We start from the raw sequence: 12,309 nt of genomic DNA, 5'->3' as shown, positions 1-12,309 counted from the left end.
GTTTTTGGCCTTCCTCACTACACCGTGAAGAGATGTTGAATAAAAAAAAGCAAAGAAAAGATGGTTTTGTTTTGTGTTTTATTGAAAGCACTTTCCAGAAAGTGTAATTGTTTACAATGAACAAAGGAGTAGGTAGGTTTCCAATGCTTAATTAGTGTGTAAGAATATTGCAGAATCTGCTGTGCTGTGTACTTTGGAAAAACCATGAGAAGGGCTGGCTGGCTGAAGAAGAAATGATAAATGTCCTTTTTTTTAACCATTCTCTCGGCCGGCCGTTTGGCGTATGATGTGTGGCAGAGCACTCTGGTACAGAGCGCCGCCAGTTCGAACCCCCACGATCTCGCTGCCACGGCCCTAACTTTGGGGGCCGGGATGCGCATTCGCGTTTCCCCCTTTGCCTTTTCCTGCTCCAGCCAAGTCCTCCGCCTGCTCCAGCCAAGTCCTCCGCCTGCTCGACATCTCTCCTATTACCTTTTATTACGCTTGCACTCATGCCTTTGCCTTTCACCACTTCAAAACTGCGCCTACTTCAATATTACCTTCATATGCTCTCTTTGCTTTTCGCCTTCCTCACTACACTAAGTACCATTTTTTAACGCTGTGTACTCACTCTTGCTAAGTACATGTGAACAGATCTTGAAGAAAAAAAACAAAACAAAACATACTTTTCTTTTCTCTTTAATTCAAACCACTTTACAGAAAGTACAATTGTTTACAATGAACAAAGGAGTAGGTAGGTTTCCAATGCTTAATTAGTGTGTAAGAATATTGCAGAATCTGCTGTGCTGTGTACTTTGGAAAAACCATGAGAAGGGCTGGCTGGCTGAAGAAGAAATGATAAATGTCCTTTTTTTTCAAGCCTTCTCTCGGCCTGGCTTGGGGGGCGGGGAGACGTGCACTCGCCTTTCCTTTTTGCTTTTTCCTGCTCTTGCCAAGTCCTCTGCCGGCTCTACATCTCTCCTATTAGCTTTTATTAGGCTTGCACTCATGCCTTTGCCTTTCACCACTTCAAAAGTGCGCCTACTTGAATATTACCTTGGTAGGCTCTCTTTGTTTTTGGCCTTCCTCACTACACCGTGAAGAGATGTTGAATAAAAAAAAGCAAAGAAAAGATGGTTTTGTTTTGTGTTTTATTGAAAGCACTTTCCAGAAAGTGTAATTGTTTAGAATGAAGACAGAAGTAGGTAGGTAGGTTTCCATGTGTAATTGATGTGTAAGAATATTGCAGAATCTGCTGTGCTGTGTACTTTGTAAAAACCATGAGAAGGGCTGGCTGGCTGGCTGGCTGGCTGGCTGGAGAAGAAATGATAAATGTCCTTTTTTTTAACCATTCTCTCGGCCGGCCGTTTGGCGTATGATGTGTGGCAGAGCACTCTGGTACAGAGCGCCGCCAGTTCGAACCCCCACGATCTCGCTGCCACGGCCCTAGCTTGGGGGGCGGGGATGCGCATTCGCGTTTCCCCTTTTGCCTTTTCCTGCTCCAGCCAAGTCCTCCGCCTGCTCCAGCCAAGTCCTCCGCCTGCTCGACATCTCTCCTATTACCTTTTATTACGCTTGCACTCATGCCTTTGCCTTTCACCACTTCAAAACTGCGCCTACTTCAATATTACCTTCATATGCTCTCTTTGCTTTTCGCCTTCCTCACTACACTAAGTACCATTTTTTAACGCTGTGTACTCACTCTTGCTAAGTACATGTGAACAGATCTTGAAGAAAAAAAACAAAACAAAACATACTTTTCTTTTCTCTTTAATTCAAACCACTTTACAGAAAGTACAATTGTTTACAATGAACAAAGGAGTAGGTAGGTTTCCAATGCTTAATTAGTGTGTAAGAATATTGCAGAATCTGCTGTGCTGTGTACTTTGGAAAAACCATGAGAAGGGCTGGCTGGCTGAAGAAGAAATGATAAATGTCCTTTTTTTTCAAGCCTTCTCTCGGCCTGGCTTGGGGGGCGGGGAGACGTGCACTCGCCTTTCCTTTTTGCTTTTTCCTGCTCTTGCCAAGTCCTCTGCCGGCTCTACATCTCTCCTATTAGCTTTTATTAGGCTTGCACTCATGCCTTTGCCTTTCACCACTTCAAAAGTGCGACTACTTGAATATTACCTTGGTAGGCTCTCTTTGTTTTTGGCCTTCCTCACTACACCGTGAAGAGATGTTGAATAAAAAAAAGCAAAGAAAAGATGGTTTTGTTTTGTGTTTTATTGAAAGCACTTTCCAGAAAGTGTAATTGTTTAGAATGAAGACAGAAGTAGGTAGGTAGGTTTCCATGTGTAATTGATGTGTAAGAATATTGCAGAATCTGCTGTGCTGTGTACTTTGTAAAAACCATGAGAAGGGCTGGCTGGCTGGCTGGCTGGAGAAGAAATGATAAATGTCCTTTTTTTTAACCATTCTCTCGGCCGGCCGTTTGGCGTATGATGTGTGGCAGAGCACTCTGGTACAGAGCGCCGCCAGTTCGAACCCCCACGATCTCGCTGCCACGGCCCTAGCTTGGGGGGCGGGGATGCGCATTCGCGTTTCCCCTTTTGCCTTTTCCTGCTCCAGCCAAGTCCTCCGCCTGCTCCAGCCAAGTCCTCCGCCTGCTCGACATCTCTCCTATTACCTTTTATTACGCTTGCACTCATGCCTTTGCCTTTCACCACTTCAAAACTGCGCCTACTTCAATATTACCTTCATATGCTCTCTTTGCTTTTCGCCTTCCTCACTACACTAAGTACCATTTTTTAACGCTGTGTACTCACTCTTGCTAAGTACATGTGAACAGATCTTGAAGAAAAAAAAAAAAACAAAACATACTTTTCTTTTCTCTTTAATTCAAACCACTTTACAGAAAGTACAATTGTTTACAATGAACAAAGGAGTAGGTAGGTTTCCAATGCTTAATTAGTGTGTAAGAATATTGCAGAATCTGCTGTGCTGTGTACTTTGTAAAAACCATGAGAAGGGCTGGCTGGCTGGCTGGCTGGCTGGAGAAGAAATGATAAATGTCCTTTTTTTTAACCATTCTCTCGGCCGGCCGTTTGGCGTATGATGTGTGGCAGAGCACTCTGGTACAGAGCGCCGCCAGTTCGAACCCCCACGATCTCGCTGCCACGGCCCTAGCTTGGGGGGCGGGGATGCGCATTCGCGTTTCCCCTTTTGCCTTTTCCTGCTCCAGCCAAGTCCTCCGCCTGCTCGACATCTCTCCTATTACCTTTTATTACGCTTGCACTCATGCCTTTGCCTTTCACCACTTCAAAACTGCGCCTACTTCAATATTACCTTCATATGCTCTCTTTGCTTTTCGCCTTCCTCACTACACTAAGTACCATTTTTTAACGCTGTGTACTCACTCTTGCTAAGTACATGTGAACAGATCTTGAAGAAAAAAAACAAAACAAAACATACTTTTCTTTTCTCTTTAATTCAAACCACTTTACAGAAAGTACAATTGTTTACAATGAACAAAGGAGTAGGTAGGTTTCCAATGCTTAATTAGTGTGTAAGAATATTGCAGAATCTGCTGTGCTGTGTACTTTGGAAAAACCATGAGAAGGGCTGGCTGGCTGAAGAAGAAATGATAAATGTCCTTTTTTTTCAAGCCTTCTCTCGGCCTGGCTTGGGGGGCGGGGAGACGTGCACTCGCCTTTCCTTTTTGCTTTTTCCTGCTCTTGCCAAGTCCTCTGCCGGCTCTACATCTCTCCTATTAGCTTTTATTAGGCTTGCACTCATGCCTTTGCCTTTCACCACTTCAAAAGTGCGACTACTTGAATATTACCTTGGTAGGCTCTCTTTGTTTTTGGCCTTCCTCACTACACCGTGAAGAGATGTTGAATAAAAAAAAGCAAAGAAAAGATGGTTTTGTTTTGTGTTTTATTGAAAGCACTTTCCAGAAAGTGTAATTGTTTAGAATGAAGACAGAAGTAGGTAGGTAGGTTTCCATGTGTAATTGATGTGTAAGAATATTGCAGAATCTGCTGTGCTGTGTACTTTGTAAAAACCATGAGAAGGGCTGGCTGGCTGGCTGGCTGGCTGGCTGGAGAAGAAATGATAAATGTCCTTTTTTTTAACCATTCTCTCGGCCGGCCGTTTGGCGTATGATGTGTGGCAGAGCACTCTGGTACAGAGCGCCGCCAGTTCGAACCCCCACGATCTCGCTGCCACGGCCCTAGCTTGGGGGGCGGGGATGCGCATTCGCGTTTCCCCTTTTGCCTTTTCCTGCTCCAGCCAAGTCCTCCGCCTGCTCCAGCCAAGTCCTCCGCCTGCTCGACATCTCTCCTATTACCTTTTATTACGCTTGCACTCATGCCTTTGCCTTTCACCACTTCAAAACTGCGCCTACTTCAATATTACCTTCATATGCTCTCTTTGCTTTTCGCCTTCCTCACTACACTAAGTACCATTTTTTAACGCTGTGTACTCACTCTTGCTAAGTACATGTGAACAGATCTTGAAGAAAAAAAACAAAACAAAACATACTTTTCTTTTCTCTTTAATTCAAACCACTTTACAGAAAGTACAATTGTTTACAATGAACAAAGGAGTAGGTAGGTTTCCAATGCTTAATTAGTGTGTAAGAATATTGCAGAATCTGCTGTGCTGTGTACTTTGGAAAAACCATGAGAAGGGCTGGCTGGCTGAAGAAGAAATGATAAATGTCCTTTTTTTTCAAGCCTTCTCTCGGCCGGCCGTTTGGCGTATGATGTGTGGCAGAGCACTCTGGTACAGAGCGCCGCCAGTTCGAACCCCCACGATCTCGCTGCCACGGCCCTAGCTTGGGGGGCGGGGATGCGCATTCGCGTTTCCCCTTTTGCCTTTTCCTGCTCCAGCCAAGTCCTCCGCCTGCTCGACATCTCTCCTATTACCTTTTATTAGGCTTGCACTCATGCCTTTGCCTTTCACCACTTCAAAACTGCGCCTACTTCAATATTACCTTCATATGCTCTCTTTGCTTTTCGCCTTCCTCACTACACTAAGTACCATTTTTTAACGCTGTGTACTCACTCTTGCTAAGTACATGTAAACAGATCTTGAAGAAAAAAAACAAAACAAAACATACTTTTCTTTTCTCTTTAATTCAAACCACTTTCCAGAAAGTGTAATTGTTTAGAATGAAGACAGAAGTAGGTAGGTAGGTTTCCATGTGTAATTGATGTGTAAGAATATTGCAGAATCTGCTGTGCTGTGTACTTTGTAAAAACCATGAGAAGGGCTGGCTGGCTGGAGAAGAAATGATAAATGTCCTTTTTTTTCAAGCCTTCTCTCGGCCTGGCTTGGGGGGCGGGGAGACGTGCACTCGCCTTTCCTTTTTGCTTTTTCCTGCTCTTGCCAAGTCCTCTGCCGGCTCTACATCTCTCCTATTAGCTTTTAATAGGCTTGCACTCATGCCTTTGCCTTTCACCACTTCAAAACTGCGCCTACTTGAATATTACCTTGGTAGGCTCTCTTTGTTTTTGGCCTTCCTCACTACACCGTGAAGAGATGTTGAATAAAAAAAAGCAAAGAAAAGATGGTTTTGTTTTGTGTTTTATTGAAAGCACTTTCCAGAAAGTGTAATTGTTTAGAATGAAGACAGAAGTAGGTAGGTAGGTTTCCATGTGTAATTGATGTGTAAGAATATTGCAGAATCTGCTGTGCTGTGTACTTTGTAAAAACCATGAGAAGGGCTGGCTGGCTGGCTGGCTGGAGAAGAAATGATAAATGTCCTTTTTTTTAACCATTCTCTCGGCCGGCCGTTTGGCGTATGATGTGTGGCAGAGCACTCTGGTACAGAGCGCCGCCAGTTCGAACCCCCACGATCTCGCTGCCACGGCCCTAGCTTGGGGGGCGGGGATGCGCATTCGCGTTTCCCCTTTTGCCTTTTCCTGCTCCAGCCAAGTCCTCCGCCTGCTCGACATCTCTCCTATTACCTTTTATTACGCTTGCACTCATGCCTTTGCCTTTCACCACTTCAAAACTGCGCCTACTTCAATATTACCTTCATATGCTCTCTTTGCTTTTCGCCTTCCTCACTACACTAAGTACCATTTTTTAACGCTGTGTACTCACTCTTGCTAAGTACATGTGAACAGATCTTGAAGAAAAAAAACAAAACAAAACATACTTTTCTTTTCTCTTTAATTCAAACCACTTTACAGAAAGTACAATTGTTTACAATGAACAAAGGAGTAGGTAGGTTTCCAATGCTTAATTAGTGTGTAAGAATATTGCAGAATCTGCTGTGCTGTGTACTTTGGAAAAACCATGAGAAGGGCTGGCTGGCTGGCTGGAGAAGAAATGATAAATGTCCTTTTTTTTAACCATTCTCTCGGCCGGCCGTTTGGCGTATGATGTGTGGCAGAGCACTCTGGTACAGAGCGCCGCCAGTTCGAACCCCCACGATCTCGCTGCCACGGCCCTAGCTTGGGGGGCGGGGATGCGCATTCGCGTTTCCCCTTTTGCCTTTTCCTGCTCCAGCCAAGTCCTCCGCCTGCTCCAGCCAAGTCCTCCGCCTGCTCGACATCTCTCCTATTACCTTTTATTACGCTTGCACTCATGCCTTTGCCTTTCACCACTTCAAAACTGCGCCTACTTCAATATTACCTTCATATGCTCTCTTTGCTTTTCGCCTTCCTCACTACACTAAGTACCATTTTTTAACGCTGTGTACTCACTCTTGCTAAGTACATGTGAACAGATCTTGAAGAAAAAAAACTAAACAAAACATACTTTTCTTTTCTCTTTAATTCAAACCACTTTACAGAAAGTACAATTGTTTACAATGAACAAAGGAGTAGGTAGGTTTCCAATGCTTAATTAGTGTGTAAGAATATTGCAGAATCTGCTGTGCTGTGTACTTTGGAAAAACCATGAGAAGGGCTGGCTGGCTGAAGAAGAAATGATAAATGTCCTTTTTTTTCAAGCCTTCTCTCGGCCTGGCTTGGGGGGCGGGGAGACGTGCACTCGCCTTTCCTTTTTGCTTTTTCCTGCTCTTGCCAAGTCCTCTGCCGGCTCTACATCTCTCCTATTAGCTTTTATTAGGCTTGCACTCATGCCTTTGCCTTTCACCACTTCAAAAGTGCGCCTACTTGAATATTACCTTGGTAGGCTCTCTTTGTTTTTGGCCTTCCTCACTACACCGTGAAGAGATGTTGAATAAAAAAAAGCAAAGAAAAGATGGTTTTGTTTTGTGTTTTATTGAAAGCACTTTCCAGAAAGTGTGATTGTTTAGAATGAAGACAGAAGTAGGTAGGTAGGTTTCCATGTGTAATTGATGTGTAAGAATATTGCAGAATCTGCTGTGCTGTGTACTTTGTAAAAACCATGAGAAGGGCTGGTTGGCTGGCTGGCTGTGTACTCACTCTTGCTAAGTACATGTGAACAGATCTTGAAGAAAAAAAACAAAACAAAACATACTTTTCTTTTCTCTTTAATTCAAACCACTTTACAGAAAGTACAATTGTTTACAATGAACAAAGGAGTAGGTAGGTTTCCAATGCTTAATTAGTGTGTAAGAATATTGCAGAATCTGCTGTGCTGTGTACTTTGGAAAAACCATGAGAAGGGCTGGCTGGCTGGCTGGCTGGCTGGAGAAGAAATGATAAATGTCCTTTTTTTTTAAACGTTCTCTCGGCCGGCCGTTTGGAAGAAACAAATCACAAAACCCCAAACATGTACACAGTCATCCAGGACACACATACACACACATATACATATATATATACACTCTGCACAGTTATGTGTTAAAAATACAGTAGATCAGGTCCATCAGTCAGAACCGGAGCCTGGAGACGTCTGAGACAAAGTTTTTGTAGCTCTTTGTCGACGTTCCTCATAATATTTCTAAAAAAACAGAAAAGCGAGAAAACAAACATCGTTAGGCCAACAGTGTGATTTTGTGTGCTGAATCGTGTATATGTATGTGCGTGCGTACCTGCAGGTTGTCGTAGTGTTTCTGGCTGCAGCAGTGGAGTTCCTTGGCGGTCTTCTCATTCAGGCAGAAAACAGAGCAGATGTTACAGAAAAATCCTGATTTAGGGACCACAAACTCCTGACCTGCAGAGAAGCAGAAACAGGAAGATTAGACAAGTATTAACAACACATTTGAATTTAGAGTGTGTGTGTCTGACCGATGGGGCTGTTAGGGTTGAACTGAGGCAGTCTGAAATCTGCTACAACACACGGAGACTGAGAGCGAGATGGCTTTGCCTCAGGTCCGACAAGCTCCCTCCTGCGTTTACCCACAACTGAAAATGAAAAGAGCGACACGTTAATCATCAACAAATCTGCTACAGGAGCCACTGGGTTTATAAAATATTTAAACATTCAATTATAACTCAATAATAATTGAACAAATGATTTCGATTTACTTGAAAAGCTGAAACCTTCATCGGCCACTTTATTAGGTACACCTGTTTGACTGCTCATTAATGTGACTCTCTAATCAGCCAATCACATGGCAGCAACTTAGTGATTTAGGTATGTAGACATGGTCAGATGACCTGCTGAAATTCAAACTGAGCATCAGAATGAAGAAGAAAAATAATTTAAGTCACTTAAACGTGGCATGTTTGCTGATCTTAGCATTTCAAAAACTGCTGATCTGCTGGGATTTTCCCACAGAAGCATCTCTAGGGTTTACATAAAATCGTCTGAAACAGAAAATATCCAGTGAGTGGCAGTTCCCTGGAGGAAATGCATTTTTGAGTTTAGAGGAGAATGAAATAACTGCTTCACGCTGACCGGAAGGCCAGAGCAAGCCAAACAACCACTTATTACAATGCACAAGAGTATCTCTGAACGCACAGCACATCCAACACTGAAGCAGATGAGCTACAGCAGCAGAAGACCACACTGGGTTCGACTTCTCTAAGCTAAGAACGCAAAACTGAGGGTACAATTCACACAGGCTCAGCAACGCTGTAAAATAAAAACGCTGCCTGGTCTGTTGAATCTCAGTTTCTGCTGTGACATTAGGATGGTAGGGTCAGAAATCTTGGATCCATCCTGCCTTGTATCAAAATCTCAGGCTGGTGATGGTGTGGGATATAGTCATCGCACCAACGGAGCTTTTTTTAACCACCACATATGTAAAATATATTACTACCACCAGGCTGAATGTCTGTAGCACAGTGAGGAGCACAAATATGAGATCAGAGCCATAAAATATCACAACTTTTCTTTTTATATTCACTTTACTGTGTTTTGGCTGTCAGAGCGGTGTATTTTGCTGATTTAAAGCAGCTCTTTGTACCTTTAATGTCGGCCATGCTCCATCCATCATTCTCCTCTCCCTCCTGTGTCTCGTCATCAGGACACTTGGGCTCTGGCTGCTGTCCAGCAGGGGCGGCTGCAGCATCGGGCTGGGTCACTGCCTCCTCCTCGGTCCTCTGGCTCTCCGCCTGGCAGTCACCTTTGGTCACTGCATCAGTCGATTCTGCGGTCTTCTTGGTTTTCATTTTGAGGTTAACTTTGTTGTCACCAGAGTCTTGCAGACGCTGTTTCAGGCTCTTCAAACGGAATTTAAAAGCAAAGATGCCAGTAGGTTACCACGAAAAGAGGTTTGTTGTCACAAAATGTTCATGTGAAATAAGAAATTCCATTTCAAATTCCTAATCTAGAGTTGCTTATATCTAAATCACATTCTTCTCTTTTTGCATCTTTGGGAACTGTTTACTATAGACGACCTTGAGGAGTGTATGGTATATTTGACTCTGCCACTAAACCTGAAAAAGAAAGATACTCACGACTCAATACGTCCAGCTTTACTCCTATGAAGAGGAGAGAAAAAAGCACAAGGTCAGACAGACATGAAGACACTTTAAAGAAAATGAACAAACACAGTGTAAAATAAATTTCCTCTTTTTCTCACTTCTGATTGTGGGACACACTTACCAAGCAGATAAATAGTCCTTGGTGACTTTGCTCTCCATCACCTGTGTTAATCCACCAGGTTCGGCCATCTCAATGCATATCTGAGAGAACAGAACGGATATTTGAGCAACACAGTGGTACTCAATGGGTGCGCTACAGGCACGATTTGTATTGTACAGGGCGATAAAGAATTTGTCCTGGCGAGTTTCTCTACTGCCCTGTACGATAGTACAAGGCAAAGAAAAAAAAATCTTGGGGTTTTAAACTTGCAAATGGGAAATAAGTGCAAACATATTTCTATACTTTTGCAAAGTTTTTGATTGAACAATAAAACCACTGAGCAAGAAACACTAAAAGAATAACTTAGCGCTGCCTCAAACTGCAGGGATCTCCCCTGCTCGATGGGCCAGGACAAAAGGCTGAACAGGTCATAAGATTACTACTTGGTTGAGAACTTGCTGCATTTCAGGCAGTCCTTCTTCACCAGTGTTTGCAAAGGCATGTCAAATTCAGATTGCCTGCCGCAGGGACTGTCTGTACATGGAATATTTAAACTTGCTCAACTCGTGTTAAAAAAACACAAAGTCTCCTTCAGACTCATTTAAAATGTTTCTCAATATGAAAAGAACAGCAGACACCATGACAAGCCTTGCAGCCTTCTGTAAAACATAAAAAAGTTGCACGTGTTTATGAAATCGTACCCTGTTGGCAAGCGGCAAGAATCTGACAAAAGCAGCGATGGACGCCACCACTTCCATGATCATCATGACAAGGTCCACATTCACCTCGGAGACCTCCACACTCAGCAGCCGGTCCTCCAGAGACTCCGACTCTGGAACATGCTGAAAAACAACCAGCGTTAAGATCAGGGAGACCCGAGCCTGCTGCTTTTACAAGACAGATTTATGTGACTGCTGACTTACAGTGGTGCTCCATTTCATCATGCTTCTATACATGCTCTCCTGTGAAAAGAGCAGAAGATGAAAGGGGATTACATCAATCACTGATCCTCTGTTTGTACAATAAATACTGAATAACTCTCCTCCTGCTTAGAGTGTTTTTAATGTTCTATTGACCACATTTAATAAGATAAATATTGGACTCCACTGTAAGTGAGAAGTGACTCGATCCTGGTTTGCATCTTTGTGGCAAAGGATTCATACTTCAGGACAGTAACGACACAACATATAACCAAGGTTTTGCAGGAACTATTTGATGCTATTTGAGTCTCAGTGTCAGGTCTGACGGTGCCCCGACCGGCGACCTGTGTGTATGTGTGTGTTTGTTCTCCTCTCTCTCGCTCTGTTTTTTCCTCTCCTGCTCCGCTGCGATTGTTACGCGGTCGCGTAGCAATGGGAGATCTCCGAGCCGGAAGTGCTGCCGCTCTGACCTGCTGTCCCACCTGCGACTGATTCCTCGCCAGCTGCTGCCAATCATCCACCGTCGTTGGCAGAGCTATTTAATGGTGTGGCTGAGTGACAGACAGCGCTGGAGTATTGCACCAAGCCTGGTAGTGACTCGAGCTCAGCAAGGGTAAAGCAAGTGTTTGATAGCGGAGGGAGGCTAATCGTGGCTGTTTTGCCTTTTCCCAGGAAGCGAACGAGACGGAAGGAGAGACGTCACTGATTCACGGGAGTTGTGTGGACACACGAGGAGAGACGGGGAGAGGAGCACTGAAGGGACTTGCACTATGGATAACTGTGGATTGGCTTCACTGTAAATAAAGACACTGTTCAACTTTAACGAGAGGTCCGCGTCTGGGTTCACTAACTCACCATCCTTAACACTCAGTGACTTTCCGCAACAGTTGTCAGACCTCAATTCCTCTTAACATGTAGCTGTGGAGAGAGTTCTCAGAAAGCTCCTGAATAGCTAGCCCACAAGGAAACTTGAGATGGGAAACGCTGAAGCTTGAAGGTTAGCAGCGACTGAAGTTTCAAAATAAGTAAGGGCATTACTTAATAGTCAGTAAAACACTCTATAACCTATGTCTGGGTCTTTAAAGTTTACACGCGGCTGACTTCACAAGGAGCTCTGTGGAAATTTAAAGTGGTGGCGGAATGACGTGGGTTGTCGCCTATGAACAGAAAAGTGGATAAAGTTCATGCAGCTTTTGTGCTGCTGTTGCAAAAAGGAACAAATACAGACAAAGTAACAATAAATAGTTGATTTGAAATTCATGCATATTTTTAGCTTTTCCATTTCTTATTCAGATATTTATCAATAAGTGACTTATATGTATGTATATATTGTATATATTGTGCTATTCCTTACTTCTTGTATCTGTCTTTGTTACTGTTTGTACTGTAACCAATATATTTCCCCTAGGGATCAATAAAGTATTCTCATTCTATTCATATTAGCCCAGAGAAGGATGATGCTGTGCTCACTCCTTAGAGGAGAAATCTGTTTTGATTGGGATCTGAATAGTTTGAGTGAAACAGGAGCATGCCCCTGATTTAACAGCCCCCGATT

At 43.5% G+C, this 12,309-nt stretch overlaps 1 protein-coding gene across 2 annotated transcripts; it reads right to left on the bottom strand.

Annotated features, from left to right (window-relative positions):
- Positions 1-7,374: 7,374 nt before the first annotated feature.
- On the bottom strand, positions 7,375-12,288 carry LOC145430467 (uncharacterized). 2 transcript variants are annotated; one of them, XM_080305629.1, is made up of 6 exons: positions 9,856-9,935; positions 9,708-9,731; positions 9,215-9,470; positions 8,091-8,207; positions 7,895-8,016; positions 7,375-7,803 (listed from the first exon to the last, which is right to left on the bottom strand). In XM_080305629.1, the coding sequence occupies exons 3-6, from the start codon at positions 9,417-9,419 to the stop codon at positions 7,729-7,731; spliced, it is 519 nt and encodes a 172-aa protein (XP_080161755.1). In that variant the 5' UTR covers positions 9,420-9,470; positions 9,708-9,731; positions 9,856-9,935; the 3' UTR covers positions 7,375-7,728. The 2 variants fall into 2 exon arrangements, with proteins under 2 accessions (XP_080161755.1, XP_080161756.1); XM_080305630.1 differs by lacking the exons at positions 7,375-7,803; positions 7,895-8,016; positions 8,091-8,207 and adding exons at positions 10,536-10,676; positions 10,758-12,288 and having other exon boundaries at positions 9,330-9,470.
- Between the last annotated feature and the right edge of the window lie 21 nt (positions 12,289-12,309).

The sequence above is a fragment of the Astatotilapia calliptera genome, chromosome 8, assembly GCF_964374335.1.
Source record: "Astatotilapia calliptera chromosome 8, fAstCal68.1, whole genome shotgun sequence".
NCBI classification, from domain to species: Eukaryota; Metazoa; Chordata; class Actinopteri; order Cichliformes; family Cichlidae; genus Astatotilapia; species Astatotilapia calliptera.
This window is presented reverse-complemented; position numbering and strand designations above follow the sequence as displayed.